This window comes from Geotrypetes seraphini, chromosome 1, assembly GCF_902459505.1.
Source record: "Geotrypetes seraphini chromosome 1, aGeoSer1.1, whole genome shotgun sequence".
In the NCBI taxonomy this organism is placed as follows: Eukaryota; Metazoa; Chordata; class Amphibia; order Gymnophiona; family Dermophiidae; genus Geotrypetes; species Geotrypetes seraphini.
Genome location: NC_047084.1, coordinates 202,976,042 through 202,991,799, shown reverse-complemented (window position 1 = coordinate 202,991,799; position 15,758 = coordinate 202,976,042). Strand labels below are relative to the sequence as shown.

General features: G+C 39.5%; 1 protein-coding gene across 8 annotated transcripts in view; it reads right to left on the bottom strand.

Moving 5' to 3' along the window:
* MTUS1 (microtubule associated scaffold protein 1) overlaps window positions 1-15,758 on the bottom strand; it is a 346,310-nt gene that overhangs the window by 157,993 nt on the left and 172,559 nt on the right. For 7 of the 8 annotated variants that reach the window (XM_033944129.1, XM_033944141.1, XM_033944126.1 and 4 more), the window contains 3 exons: window positions 13,372-13,503; window positions 10,539-10,652; window positions 7,569-7,604 (listed from right to left, as the gene is read on the bottom strand). The exons of the other annotated variant lie outside the window; for it this stretch is intronic. In XM_033944129.1, coding sequence (XP_033800020.1) covers window positions 7,569-7,604; window positions 10,539-10,652; window positions 13,372-13,503 — 282 coding nt within the window. The remainder of the gene's footprint in view (window positions 1-7,568; window positions 7,605-10,538; window positions 10,653-13,371; window positions 13,504-15,758) is intronic. 8 annotated transcript variants of the gene reach the window in all.

The window sequence follows — 15,758 nt, the reverse complement described above, 5'->3', positions numbered from 1 at the left end:
AAATGAGTTGCAAAGTAAACATATGCATGTAAAGGCTATATTATTAAGTATGAAATTTGCTTGTGATTGTTCTCCTAGAATGATGGAAATGCTTACAGGATTTATATTCCTCCCTAAGTAAAGCTCAGCACTGCTTCCAGACATGAGCCAATCCTCACAAGCAAATTGTGCTCCAGCCCCTCCAACACATACCATTTATCCATGGACTATGGGGATAGGCGAAGGTGTGAGCCTCAATTACTTCTGCTTGCATGGCTCTCATTCACAATGGCACCAGCTAAGACCCCTAGCTGAAATCGCTCAGAGTAGTACTGTCAGGCTGCCAAAGAAGGAAGCATTCCATTGACAGCCTGACCCTTAGCAGTAATACCTTGAGATTTACTGTGACATTTAACTATGTAAAAACTTACAGAAGGGTTCACTCATTTGCAGTACCTCAGTATCACATTTTAGTAAATCCTATGGTAATACAAAGATAGTGAGCTCCAAGTCGCTATCTTGAAGACCAGCAATAGAAAAAAAGATACACCCCAACCTCCAATCCCTTTTCAAGCACCTCTTTCACAAGCATTTTTCAAAGCCCTGCCCCTCCCCATAACCCATAGGTACCTACCTGGGTTCTTTTAAGCATGGGAGTGGAGGTCAAGTGAGCCCCAAGTGCTCCTACTCCAGCAGCTCCTTAAATCAAAATAGCGGCCTAACAGTAGATTCAGGATCAGCTTGTTATAGCTTCTGCCCCCTAGCCTGGTAGGTGCTGGGGGTGTGAGAACAGGAAGGGATTAAAAATTGAATAGTGAGTGCTCTTACTTCTTAAAGGATTTGGGATGGATTTTTTTATTTTTTTTTTTTTTAAACAATAAGCAGTGTCTAACTGCTTTCTAAAAGCAATTTGACCCCCCAAGGAGGTACATAAGGTATGAAACTTTCTAAGAATAATGCAGTTTGTGAAACTCATTTCCAAGCTGTATTATTCATTACACATATTAATCTTAATTTTATTTTTAGCTCAAGGCAATTTTCATTCGGGTGTGGTAATTGTAAACCCTCCAGTGGGGATTGGTGGGGAAGGGAGGGAATAACCCAATTTTATACCAAAAGCAATGAAGAATTAAGAGATTTGCCCATGATTACAGAAAGCAGCAGAGAGATTTGAACCCTGGCTTTTCTGGTTCTCAGCCTAATGCTCTAACCAACTGCTACTCCTCTACTCTAAGCTCCATGACTCGTTAACATCAATCTGAGATTTACTACAATCCAGATACTTTATTGGAAGCATGCATTATTTTCTTAATGCAGCTTTGTAAAAAAATGGACCCAAGTTTCTAGCTAAGGAAAGAATGTAGGTAAGTTGCCACAGTCAAATACTGCCAGTAGGATTTTAACAGTTCTCAGCCATGTGCCTTAACTCCTTAAGTATATTTTACCCCAATACATACTGGGATAGACTGAAAGTCCATTTAGCCCAGTATCCTATAACATTGGCCAACCCAGGTCCCAAGTACCTAGCACGATCCCAAGTAGTAAAACAGATTTTATGCTGCTTACCCTAGCAGTGGATTTCTCCAAGCCATCTCAATAATGGCCTATGGACTTCTCTTTTAGGAAATTATGCACATCTTTTTTTTTAGTTCAGATCTTTTCATTGGTATTATAGGTAACAATGCAGAAAAAGAAAACAATACTTATAGATGCATGTTTAACTTTTAAACCCTGCTAGGCTAACTGATTTCAGCACATTCTCTGGCAATGAATTCCGGAGTTTAATTAAACGTGTGAAGAAATATTTTCTCCAGTTTGTTTTAAATCTACTAAGTAGATTCATCACATGTCCCCTAGTCCTAGTATTTTTGGGAAGAGTAAACAAGTGATTCACATCTACCCTTTCCACTAATAGCTTATTCTCTGTCCCTCCCCTCAGGGACCAAATAGGGGTCTCCCTCTGTGCATATAAGGTATTGGTGGGAGAAATAAGATAACCAAACCCTTGAGTTTCTACTCACTTATCTGGTGATCAATATTGGCTCTCTCTCCCCCTTCCAGGGACAACAGGAGTTTCCCTCTATACACAGAGCTTTGACAGGAGAAAAGAGATCAACAAAAGCCCAGAATTTTGACTCTCCTTTCATAACCTCTTCTCTCAGAAGCCAACCACGTACAATTCTGGAAGAAACTGAAAATTCTTTTTGACAATTAAATTTACAACATTGCCTTACGCATCTGTTCTTTTGCTTAGTATGGTTAGGTTTTTCTCTTCCTTCTCCCTTCCTTACGTCCCTTCTTTGCCCAATCTACCCTTTTCCTTCTTCAAGTCGCCTAGAGCCTGTTTAGGATTGTGCGACTCACAAATATTAGATTAGACTTCCTACACCTCCCACTACTTCTCTTCCAACCACTAACTTAGTCTCAGTGACCCTCGGAAAAATTCCACACTGCTTCCTTTAAAGACAGAGGCATTTTTCAGATAAGATAGATTTCCTTAATTTTTCTTGTTTCAATTTGCATCACTATCAAATAATTCTAGGATTACGTTATCAAGCAAAATATGGTTCACTATTTAGTAACCAAATTCCATGCTTTGAATCTTCAAACTGCTTGCATTCTGCATAATATCAAGGGTCATTTTTCAGAAACAGCTTTGTGTCACACATCAGTATGCAATCATGCTACAGAAATCTGCCACAGCTTAAAGAAAATGGTGCCATTGTTAAAGCCAACTTAATAAAAAGCTGTACTGTAGAATAAAGAGCAAGCTTTCTATGCAGACAGTTTCTCATTATTTTGCATGGCACCGACTGGCATTTTGCTTTACTCTATGTTTCCACAAATTAGCACACCATATTGGTAGTTAGCAGAAACTGACAAATACTCTTGAACCCACATACTCACAAATGTATGCAGCCTCTAACACCAAAACATTTAAACAATTTGAGTAAAAGGCCTAAAGCACTGAGAATAGAGCAAGATAGAAAGATCCATTTAATATGCATTTTTTTCCCTTTTTTTCTTTTTACAGAATCACAAATCCTCACCTGTGGCTTTATCTTCAACTTATTTCTAAGCTAGAAGTCTCAGCATTGATCTCATATTTTGCTACTTTACCCACTATTTGCATTGGACAGACCACTCCATCAACCAACCAAAATCGACTCCTTTAAACCCCGTCCATGGCCTCATTCTATATCTTTCTTTTCAAAAATGAGACATTTGAAAATCAGAATCAGCTAGACCGAGTCCCATTAGAGAAGAATCAAGTATGCATTAAAAAGCAATTGATCAACTTTACTAATGAAGTAATAACATACAAAAGTATATCATGAATTTCACAAATGCCATATTCTATGGACAGTTTGTCCTACTATAGTTATACCCACTGTAGAAGTGTCACCATACTAGTTAAGAGGAGGGAAAAAACCAAAACCATGCCAGGGAGGTGGTCGCGTCTGCTACATTCCACAGGCTTGCTCAAAGGACCAAACCTTCCAATTAAGGCTGGAGATCTTTTGGAATCAGAATGGATGTATTCTGCGTACATCATTTTTCCAGCCAGTGGAACATGTTATTTATTATTTATATGGACAGCCAATTTTGTAGAACAGTGATTAGATACTATTCACTGTGCTTGTGTCACTGTATGAAAAGTATTTAAAGCTTTTTTTTGTGTATGATTTTAGTAAAATACCATATGGACATACCTGAGTGCACCTCCCTTTCATGAATAGAAAAGTGTTTCAAAAGTAACTTCCATTGATTGTGTATATTGCTCCTTTGTTTCTAACCTCAGCTACTTAGGGGAGAGGGGTAGCCCAAAGCCTGTACACAGTATTTAATATGGTACCCGCCACTGTAAATAGGGAAGAAAAATGCAGACCATATAGTAGCAAGGACCATCACAAATTAAATTAAGGCATATTAGATGATAAGGGAGACTGAAACCAGGGCATAATGGAATAAAGACAAGCAGCAAAAAAGCAGAAGAAAAATCTAAGTGAAGTCACCTTTATTTGGGTAAATGTTGCAGAGCCTGAGCCAAGATGGCTGATTAATACTTAAGCCTTTTCCAGCTCAGTTTAAAACCTCATTGTAGCTGACTGAATATATCCATGATGAAACCTGAAAAATTAAACTAGCAAAAACACCAAACCCAAAGGATAATTTGGACAAAGTTAAACCTGCTATGCCTACTCAAACTGTCAGGATAATAAGAAGCTAAGACCCTCTTTAAAAGTGATAAATACAAAGAACTTCATAAAGTCAGTTATCATAGATTAAATGATAAATACAGATGTCTAATATATAAACTGAGTTCCCTCGGTATGGGCCCCAAAGTGAAAGACTGGGTTAGGAACTGGTTGAGTAGAAGGTGACCGAGGAAGTGGTCCATAGAGATCGCTCTGAGGAAAGGGATGTTACCAGTGGTGTGCCTCAAGGTTCTATTCTTGGGCCTGTTCTTTTAAACATTTTTATAAGCGATATTGCAGAAGGGCTGTTCGGTAAAATTTGTCTTTTTGTGGATAATACCAAAATCTGCAATAGAGTAGACACCCCCGATAGTGTGAACGACGAAGAAAGACCTAGCGAAGCTTGAAGAATGATCTGAAATTTGGCAGCTAATATTTAATGCTAAAAAATATAAGGTCATGTATTTAGGCTTCAAAAACCCAAAAGAATGGTCCAGTTTAGGAGGTGAAGAACTTACGTGCATGACAGAAGAGCAGGACTTGGGTGTGATTGTATGTGATGATCTTAAGGTGGCCAAACATGTTGAAAAGGTGACGGCAAAAGCTAGAAGGATGCTAGAGTGCATAGGAAGAGGTATGGTTAGTAGAAAAAAAAGGAGATATTGATCTCATGAATTATTTAGAGAAGTTCAGCATTCTATATGACTCCCAGTCTGGTTTTCGCACAAATTACAGTACGGAAACAGTCCTAGCTTCATTGACTGATTATCTTTCCCATTTGTTTTCCCTGGGAAAAAGCGCACTGGTACTTTAGTTCAATTTGAGCAGTGTCTTTGACCTTGTTGGCCATGACATTCTGCTTGGATGCCTCGATTCTATTGGAATTTCTGGACAGGTACTAAACTAGTTTATGGACTTCTTAAAAAAACACATTTACCAGGTTCACAGTGAAGGAACCTTCTCTCAGTCTTGGTGTAATCCCTGTGGAGTTCCACAGGGCTCCCCTCTCTCCCCTTCACTCTTCAATGTCTACATGGCATCATTGGGACATATGCTATCTGACTTAAAATTGAAATCTTATATATACGTAGATGACATCACAATTATCATTCCCATAACCTCACTGATGCAAGAGACAGAACAACTCACCTCATCTGTCCTCACTAAGGTAGAACAATGGACTATGCAATTTAAATTAAAACTGAATCCAGAAAAAACAAGATTTTCTTGGCAAGTCCTAATTACAAGATCATGAATACCTCTTTGAGATTTTAAAGGGCTAGATTACCCAATTAATTCTACTATCAAAATCCTTGGACTCATCCTGGACCGACGCTTGACTTTTGAAGATCATACTAACACTCAAATTAAAAAATGTTTTTTCACCTTATGGAAACTTTGTACCATTAAACACGATTTTGACTTCCTCTCTTTTCGACTGCTGGTTCAATCTCTGATTTTAAGCATCTTAGATTACTGTAATATTATATACTTGGGATCCTTTAAAAAAAAAAAAAAAAAATCAAATGATTGAGAATCATTAAGAATGCTGCCATCCGTCTCATTTATGGTCTCAAAAAAAAAAAAAAATCTGATCATGCAAGACAGGAGTCATTTTCAAGTTTACCTGCCTCTACTTCAAAACCATAATAGGTTCATCCTCAATCTACCTGTCGCACCATTTTGAATTTCCAAGCACCTCATAGTGCCTACCTGTTTGCTTTTCCAACCTTGAAGGGCTGTATCTTCAAGAGATTCTTTGATAGATCACTATCATTTCAAGCAGGCAAATGAAAACTTCATTTCAAATGCACCCTCCTACCAAACCTTCAGGAAGTCAATTAAAACCTCTTTGATAAATTTATCTGACTCCTTTTCTGTCTTGTATCTTTGAAATGCTTCCGGAAAAATTTTGACATGCTATTGTAATTTGAAAGTCTTTTTTGTAACATCAATGTCTATATACAGCAGGGGTATCAAAGTCCCTCCTCGAGGGCCGCAATTCAGTCAGGTTTTCAGGATTTCCCCAATGAATATTCATGAAATCTATTTGCATACACTGCTTTCATTGTATGCTAATAGATTGCATGTATATTCATTGGGGAAATCCTGAAAACCCGACTGGATTGCGGCCCTCGAGGAGGGACTTTGACACCCCTGGTATACAGCCTCTTCCTCTGTAAACCGCTCTGAAATGCTTGTGGTATTGCGGTATACAAAAATAAAGTTATTATTATTATTGATGCTCCTGTATAAGACTCTGGTGAGACCTCATTAAGAATATTGTGCACAATTCTGGAGGCCGCACCTTCAAAAAGATATAAAAAGGATAGAGTCAGTCCAGAGGAAAGCTACTAAAATGGTGCATGGTCTTCATCATAAGGCATATGGGGACAGACTTAAAGATCTCAATATGTATACTTCAGAGGAAAGACTGAAGACGGAATATATCAGAGACTTTTAAATACCTATATGGCGTAAATGCATGAGTCGAGTCTTTCATTTGAAAGGAAGCTCTGGAATGAGAGGGCATAAGATGAAGTTAAGAGGTTATAGGCTCCGGAGTAATCTAAGGAAATACTTTTTTACAGACAGGGTGGTAGATGCATGGAACAGTCTCCTTGAAGAAGTGGTGGAGATAGATACTGTGTCTGAATTCAAGAAGACGTGGGGTAGGCATGTGGGATCTCTTAGAGAAAGGAAAAGATAATGGTTACTGCAGATGGGCAGACTAGATGGGCCATTTGGCCTTTATCTGCCGCATGTTTCTATGTTTCTAAAAATGGCTTCCATAGGCCGTCCACATCTATATTAGCATTTCCAAGCTTTGCTGAAAACTTTTAATAAGTTCTTTCAACACAACTGCATTTTTTATTTGCAGGTGCTTTAAAGCCTACAGCTACAAAAAAAAGCACAGTACACACAACTTGAAATCAAAGATTTAACTGAATCCCATTTAATGTAATAGTTTATTTAAAATTTATTATACCGCTCATCGTACTTCTAAGCGGTGTACAGAATATAAAATAAACAAAAAAACAAGAGAATTAGAAACTAATAATAAAAATCTAAACAGACAGGACATTACAGATTGGAGACAGAAGGATATGGGGGAAAACCATAAAATGTATAGAATACATAAAATAACCTGCTAATGTTACATATTTACAATTAATACCCTATATTCAGTATACAAACCTTCAGTTTAAATGCACCAGAATGCTAATATGAAATGAGACATTGTACTTAATAGGCATTATTCACCTGCAGCTTCCAAAGACCTATGCAATAACACTTTTGAACAGTAAGTGTACATCTACAGCATGCACCATATATCCTTCCAAAGTCCACTTTGTTGAAAGTATATATAGAATTATCATAGGAACTTACCTGGGCTACATTTGGGTGCCGGCAGTCCTGAAGTACCTACAAAAACATTAAATAGCAAAACGTTATATAGGTTTTAAGAACGTTAGACTTACGTCAAACTCATACACATGAACCAGGGTACTTCTTTTCCCTTCCATGTCCCAACATGCCCCTCGTCATCCCCCCTCCATTTCGGTCCCACATTTGTGCCTCCCATGGGCGTTTTTCCTCCTCTGGATGGCTCCCTCCTCCCAGCCTCATTTTTCTTGGCAAAGCCGCGAGCGGCGGCTCCTGCATGCAGTCCCCTGGTCTTTGCAAAGTCGCAATTGGCAGCTTGTGCATGTGGACAACTGATCTGGAAGCCTTCCCTCTGACACAGACATCAGAGGGAAGGCTTCTTGGTCAGTGGATCATGTGCAGAAGCCGCTGCTCGTAGCTTTGCCAAGAAAAGTGCAGCTTGGAGGAGGGAGCCAGCCAGAGGAGGTAAACACCCATGGAAGGCAAAAATGTGGGACGAGGAGGAGCGTGTTAAGACATGGAAGGGAGGAAGAGGGACTGCATTGGCATAGGAAGGGAGGGAGCACAAACCTGAGACAAAGAATGAAAGGAAGGAAGAAAGGAGGGAGGGAGCACAAACCTGAGACAAAGAATGAAAGGAGGGAGAGAGCATGAACTTGGGAGATAGGATGGAACAATGGAGGGAGTGAGGGAAAGATGCTGAGGTGGGGAGGGAGAATTGTTGGGCATGAGTGTCTGAGTGAAAGGGAAAGACAGTGCACATGGGGAAATGAAGAAAGGTGAATTGTTGGGCATAGGAAGGGGAAAAAATATTGGACATGGTAGTGAGAGAGGTATGAGGTACAGATGCATGGGGATGAGATGAGAGAGAGAAATGTTGGATGTGGTGGTGGAGAGAGAATAGTGGGACTTATGAAGAACAAAAATAAGTGTAAACCTCCAATCTTTTCTTTCTATTTAAACTACAGTACTTCGTTTTAAGGACTATTTCTTTTATGTTTTTATAGACTGTGTACTGTACAGGATCCAAGTTGCATACAAATTCAACTTAAGAACAGTTTAAAAACGGAACTTGTTCTTAACCCGGGGACTGCAAAACAAAAGCAAAAAAAGCTTAACATTTCCCTTATCTGCTGGGCAAGCAATTGTTATACATGTTTTCTATTTACAAGCATTACCAAGTATTTTTGCCAGAGACAGAATTGTTGATTGTAAACTGGCACCAATAAAAATTATGAATGGTTCAAAATGTTTCAGAATTTCAGCAACTCTCTACAGAAGGGTAACTAGACCTGTCATTCTAAATTCCAAAACATGCAAGTGATAAGCCCCAAGACAAGTTTACACGAGTTTATACATAAACCACTTTCCTACCCATACATTTTTAAACCTAGTCCTTTATTTCACCTTTTCAACATTCTTCCTGCCTCCTCTGTACATAGTTTTATCTTCCCATTTCCGTTTGTTTTTTCCAGAATGTCTCACACTTGCCTCTGTCCTTGCCCATTTTTCTTTTTCCTTCTACAAACAATATTTCTCATTCCATACCCCAGTTCTCATGTCCCTAACCTGCCCCAACAAAACCACTGGTAAACCCAGAACATGATCTCTCTTTCCCAACAAAAAGCTTGAAGCTTACTTTCTCTTTGCATTCGCTAGGTAATACTGAGTACAAATATGAAAACTTAATGCTTCTGGGAAGACTAGAATGAGTGAAGCTAGAGAAAACAGATTTAAGAGCACATATAAAGAATAGTCACATCACTAACCCTGATTAACAAACCAAAAGCATTTGATATGATTAGCATCAAAATTATGAATGCTTCCAAAACATGAACACAGTACCAGATAGAAAATAAATTCAGGAAACTAATTTTGGAACTTTTCCAAAATAGTTGCTACCTCCTAAAAAAATTAAACAAATTTAAAGAACATGTTCCACATTCACAAGCTCCCACAATAATGGATAGCAGAATTAAGATTTCTCCTTACTACTCATAATACAAAACAAAACATACACATAGATCTCGAGGATTCAGCAGTAAGGGCTGCCTGCTTGAATTCCTGCTATGCCTACTCTAAATAGGCTACTACTACTACTACTACTCTGTCATTAGCAGTAGGCAAGCGGACTTCTGGACAGGTGCAACTTCTAGCCTTTTCTGAACAAGAAAAGAAACTGACAAAGTGGTAGGAGTGTCTAGTAAAATCAACAGGAGGAAATGGTGGCAGCAGGAAACCCAATTAAAACAGGAACTCACTCTTGCATTTATAAGATATTACATTATGTGAGGTATTCTCTCTAGGGACAGAGAACATGTTTAAGTTTTTGAACTTGGGACAACAGAGGATTAAGTGACTTACCCAGAGTCACCAGGCCTACCAAGTACTCAGCCCACAGCATTAACCACTAATGCACTCTTCCGCTCTACCAACCATGATTCTATGAACTTATTAGCTACCGCCCTATCAAGGCTACAGGAACCCAAGTGGATGATGATGCAACAAAAGCTTCACTAGTTTTAGTAGACGTTTAAGTAAGATTATGAACTTGTTCAGAAGATATTGCAGATGCTGCATTCAACACAGGACCTTCTCTCTTCTGATGCAACTTCCTGTTTCCGGTTGCATCAGAGGAGAAATTTCAGGCAGCCGCACATAACTTCAGAAAAGGCTCCGGTTGCCTGTTGAGAGAAAAATAATTTTAAAAAAATCACCAGCAAAGGGAAGGAGAGAGAGAGATGCCTGATCTGCGGCAATTGGGAGGAAGGGGGCTCCTGGACCGCGCGATCGGAGATCAAGTATTTTGTGCGCATTCCCTCAATTAACTGTGGTGAATGGCCTTGTCCCCATACCTGCAGTTACCAGGTTTTTCTTACTTTTACAAGAGCAGGAAACTTGATAACACTGCCTATGAACCAGATGCAACAGCTTAAAGCAAAGGGAAACTACCAAGAGAACAGTGATCCTTACCTTTGCATAGCAGATTGCTTCTTACTGGGTGGTCACCTGGTTTTCTTGGTAAAGGTAAAGCTCTGGCTGAGTTGGGTAAATCTTGGTTTGTGCCGAGTGACTTTATTTTCAACCCTGAAGTACAAGAATAGACTTCTAAGTTACTTCTAAAAATAAATAAAATTTACTAAGCTTATATACATGATAAAATATCAAACCCTTTTGTACTAGGTTACCAAATGCTAAAAATGTATAAGAACATAAGAATAGCCATACTGGGTCAGACCAATAGTCCATCTAGCCCAGTATCCTGTTTCCACAGTGGCCAATCCAAGTTACAAGTACCTTGTAAAAACCCAAACAGTAGCAGCATTCCATGCCTCCAATCCCAGATCAAGCAATGGCTTCCCCTATGCCTGTCTCAATAGCAGACTATGGACTTTTCTTCCAGGGACTTGTCCAAACCTTTTCTAAAACCAGCTACAATAATTGCTGCTACCATATTCTCTGGCAACAAGTTCTAGAGCTTAACTATTCTCCGAGTGAAAAAATATATTTACTCCTATTGGTTTTAAAAGTATGTCCCTGTAACTTCAAAGTGTCCGCTAGTCTTTGTAATTTTTGATGGAGTTAAAAAAATATATATATATATCGATTTTGTACCCATTCAACATCACTTGGGATTTTGTAGTCTTCATATCTCCCCTCAGCTGTCTCTTTTCCAAGCTGAAGAGAACTGACCTCTTTAGTCTTTCCTCATACAAAAGGAGATCCATCCCCTTTATCATCTTGGTTGCTCTCCTTTGAGCCTTTTCTAATTCCACTATATCTTTTTTGAGATAGTGATCAGAATTGGATGCAATACTCAAGATGAGGCAGCACTATGGAGTGATAAGAGGTATTATAACAATCTTATTTACCATCCCTTTTCTAATCATTCCTAGCATCTTGTTTGCTTTTTTGGCTGCCGCCACACATTAAGCGTAACATTTCAGTGTATCGTGTAGAACAGGGGTAGGGAACTCCGGTCCTCGAGAGCCGTATTCCAGTCAGGTTTTCAGGATTTCCCAATGAATATGCATTGAAAGCAGTGCATGCAAATAGATCTCATGCATATTCATTGGGGAAATCCTGAAAACCCGACTGGAGTCCTGTCCTCGAGAGCCGTATTCCAGTCAGGTTTTCAGGATTTCCCAATGAATATGCATTGAAAGCAGTGCATGCAAATAGATCTCATGCATATTCATTGGGGAAATCCTGAGAACCCGACTGGAGTACAGCTCTCGAGGACTGGAGTTCCCTACCCCTGGTGTAGAATGACACCTAGATCTTTTTCTTGAGTGCTGACCTCTAAACGTGGACCTAGCATCTGCTAACAATGATTTAGGTTATTCTTCCCAATGTGTATCACTTTGCATTTGTCCACAAAATTTTAGACCCCAGGATATTAACCTTCATAAACACCAAACCTCTAATCCAGTAATCATCAACCTATACCAATGGTGGTCAGTTATATGCAGTTATATCAACTTAAATTCAAGCAGCACATCTACATTAAAAAAGGTCAAGAGTCATGGATTTCATAGGCAACCTTTCTATAGAACAAAGCAGTTTACATATAAGAACATAAGAACATAAGAAGTTGCCTCCGCTGAGACAGACCAGAGGTCCATCCTGCCCAGCGGTCCGCTCCAGCGGCGGCCCTTCAGGCCCATTGCCTGAGCAGTGGTCCCTATTTACCTCTTGCTCCTATCCCTATAACCTACCTCTACTCCTATCTGTACCCTTCAATCCCTTTGTCCTCTAGGAACCTATCCAAACCTTCTTTGAAGCCCTGTAACGTGCTCCTGCCTATTATATGCAGATACTTTGTGAGCCTGCTAGATGCAGAGAACCTAAGGTTTTGTACCTTGAGCAATGAAGACTTGCCTGGGATTACATGGAGCCACAGTGGAAATCAAACCTAGTTCAATTTGTAATGCCAGTGAGCACTGGACAAGAGATGCCAAATGTTTAAAACAGGAGTGGTCCTTTCTTTGACATAGCATCATATGAAACACTGGCTCGCCTCCATCGGTGGGACCCTATAGATAAGTGTATTTTCATATAGAAGTTTAAGCAATCACACAATTTTGAAAATTTTGAAAAAAAAAAACAAAAAACAAACAAGGGGATTTTTTAGCTGATGAAGTCACTTACCCTATCCAGTCTGAAAGCAGGAAAACATTGCTACAAACAAAGATCTGAGGCTTTTCCTCTTGTTTAATGAAGGTACAATTAAATAAAATTTATTCTATCACCTTTGCAAGACCATTCAGTATTATTGATAGCGTTCTGTGTATAATCAAAGTTAGTTCCCCAGGTTCTCAGGCCACTGCACTGCAGGCTACTCCTCCAATCCAGCAATATTATACTAGAAGCCAACTCGGCAATTCTAATTGTTTCATAGCATTTAAAACAGTTCTCCGAGGATACTTTCATGAATTTCTGGTTCTAACAATTTACAGTGGACAAGATCTCAGTAACTATAAAGCACATAACAAAAGGTTTCATGTATATATACATACACACAACACTAATTTCTAGGAATGGATCACTAATAAAGTAGTTTAGTTATTTTCGTCCTATTATATATAGTTCTCTGTTGCAATGTCTTCATTTGCATTTTAATGAAGAAATTTGGCTTTTATTTTATATATAAAGCACATAATATAGTCTGTCAAGAAAAATGCTTTGTAACTCCTTATGTCTTTTGCCTGCAAAAATGTTAATGCGAGGTGGGTGTTAGACAAAAATAGGCATTAAAATATCTAGAACAAGGTGGTAACCTATGAGGAAATTCAAAATGCAGTACCTGCCTGTGGCTGTTTCAGAGACTGCACTTTTGATTTCAATCCCCAAAACTTTGAAGATTGGCTTTCGGATGTGTCATTAGGACGGGCACATTGAGGTGCTTCTTCATTTATGCTTCCAGTAGCAATTGATGCTGTTAAAGAAAAACAAATTATTTAAAAAAAAATAAAAAAACAGCAAGGCACACAAATTCTAGAATTCACCAATTTAAGAACATAAAGGCCTGATTTCTGAGACTATTTCAAAAGAACAGTACTATAACTCGTTCTATAACCTGGCACCTACATGTACGTAGCAAATTATAGAATACCAGCACTTGTGGGTGCTAAGCAGTACACTATAGTCTTAGTACACAACTCACTTAGCATGTGGATGCAAGGAACATGCACAGATACATGGAGCACTTGCATGGGTATAGAAACATAGAAACAGAGTATGACAGCAGAAAAGGGCCGATGGCCCAACAAGTCTGCCACCTCAAATAACCCACCCCTCCAAGCACTTCCTCGAAGTGAACCCACATGTTTATCCCATTTATTCTTTATTACCTGAAGTGAAAGATTATTCCAATGATCAACCACCCTTTCGGTGAGGAAATACTTCCTAATGTGCCCATGAAATTTCCCACCCCTGATTTTTAGTGGATGCCCTCTTGTCGTCGTAGGTCCTGTAAGGAAAAAGATGTCTTCTTCCATCTCCATACGGACAGTAACATATTTGAACGCCTCTATCATGTCTCCCTTCTCTCTGCGTTCCTCGAGAGAGTATAGCTTCAACTTACCTAGACTTTCTTCATGTGGGAGATCCTTGAGTCCCGAGACCATCCTAGTGGCCAATCTCTGAACCGACTCTATTCTCAGCAAATCCTTTCAATAATGTGGCCTCCAAAATTGAACACAGTATTCCAGATGTGGTCTCACCAAGGACCTGTAAAGCGGCATTACCACTTCGGGCTTTCGGCTGACGAAACTTCTCCGGATGCAACCCAGCATTTGTCTAGCCTTGGATGAAGCTTTCTCCACTTGATCGGCAGCCTTCATATCTTCACTAAAGATTACTCCCAGGTCCTGTTCTGTAACAGTTCTAGTTAAGGTCTCACCATTCAGAGTGTAGGTTCTGCAAGGGATTCCGCTACCAAGGTGCATAACTTTACACTTCTTGGCATTAAAGCTCAGCTGCCAAATAGCAGACCATTTCTCCAGTAAAAGTAGGTCCTGTGTCATACTGTCGGATACAGTACCTCTGCCCACTTCATTGCATAATTTAGCGTCATCGGCAAATAATGCAATTTTACCCTGAAGTCCCTGAGCAGATCCCTTACGAAGATATTAAACAGGATTGGACCCAGGACCGAGCCCTGCGGTACTCCACTGAACACCTCCGACGTTTCGGAGGGAGTACCGTTTACCACCACCTTTTGAAGTCTGCCACTGAGCCAATCTTTAACCCATGCAGTTAATGTTTCTCCTAGTCCCAGCAAGCTCATCTTGTTCAATAATCTACGGTGTGGGACACTATCAAAAGCTTTACTGAAGTCCAGATACACCACATTCAGGGACTTACCCTTAACTAGTTTTTTTGTTACCCAGTCAAAGAAGCTGATTAGATTGGATTGGCAGGATCGACCTTCCCTTTGTAAATCCATGCTGGTGGGGATCCATCAGTCTCTCATCGTCCATCGTATCTAATTTGTGTTTAATCAATGTTTCCATAAGTTTACACACTATTGACGTGAGACTTACCGGTCTGTAATTTGCAGTCTCTAACCTGCATCCCTTTTTGTGGAGCGGAATGACATTAGCTTTTTCCAGTCTAATGGAACTTTTCCTGTGCTCAGAGAAAGATTGAAAAGTGTGGCTAATGGCTCCGCCAGGACAACTCTCATTTCCTAAGCACTCTGGGGTGCAATTTATCCGGTCCCATGGCTTTATTCACTTTGAGCCTTGACAATTCTTGGTAGATGCTGCTGGTGGAAAATTCTAAATTCCTGAACGGGTCTTCTGAGCTCTCCCTTGTTAGCAGCTATGGACTGGATCCCAGCGCTTCACAGGTAAAGACTGAGCAGAAGTATCTGTTCAGTAGTTCGGCTTTATCGGAGTCCGATTCTGCAAAGTTGCCATCGGGTTTTCTCAGGCGCACTATCCCGTCTGTATTCCTCTTTCTATCACTAACATACCTGAAAAAGGATTTATCCCCTTTTTTTAATATTCCTAGCTAAATTTTCTTCCGCTGTTTTAACAGTTCTAGATTTCTCTAGATAAGCGTCTTTGGCTTCTGTTTGTTGTGATTGTTTGTAGGATATAAATGCTCTTTTCTTCTGTTTTATTAGTGTTTTAAAGAACACTGCATTCTTTTAGAATTATTGGCATGGCTTAAATTAAGTCTTGC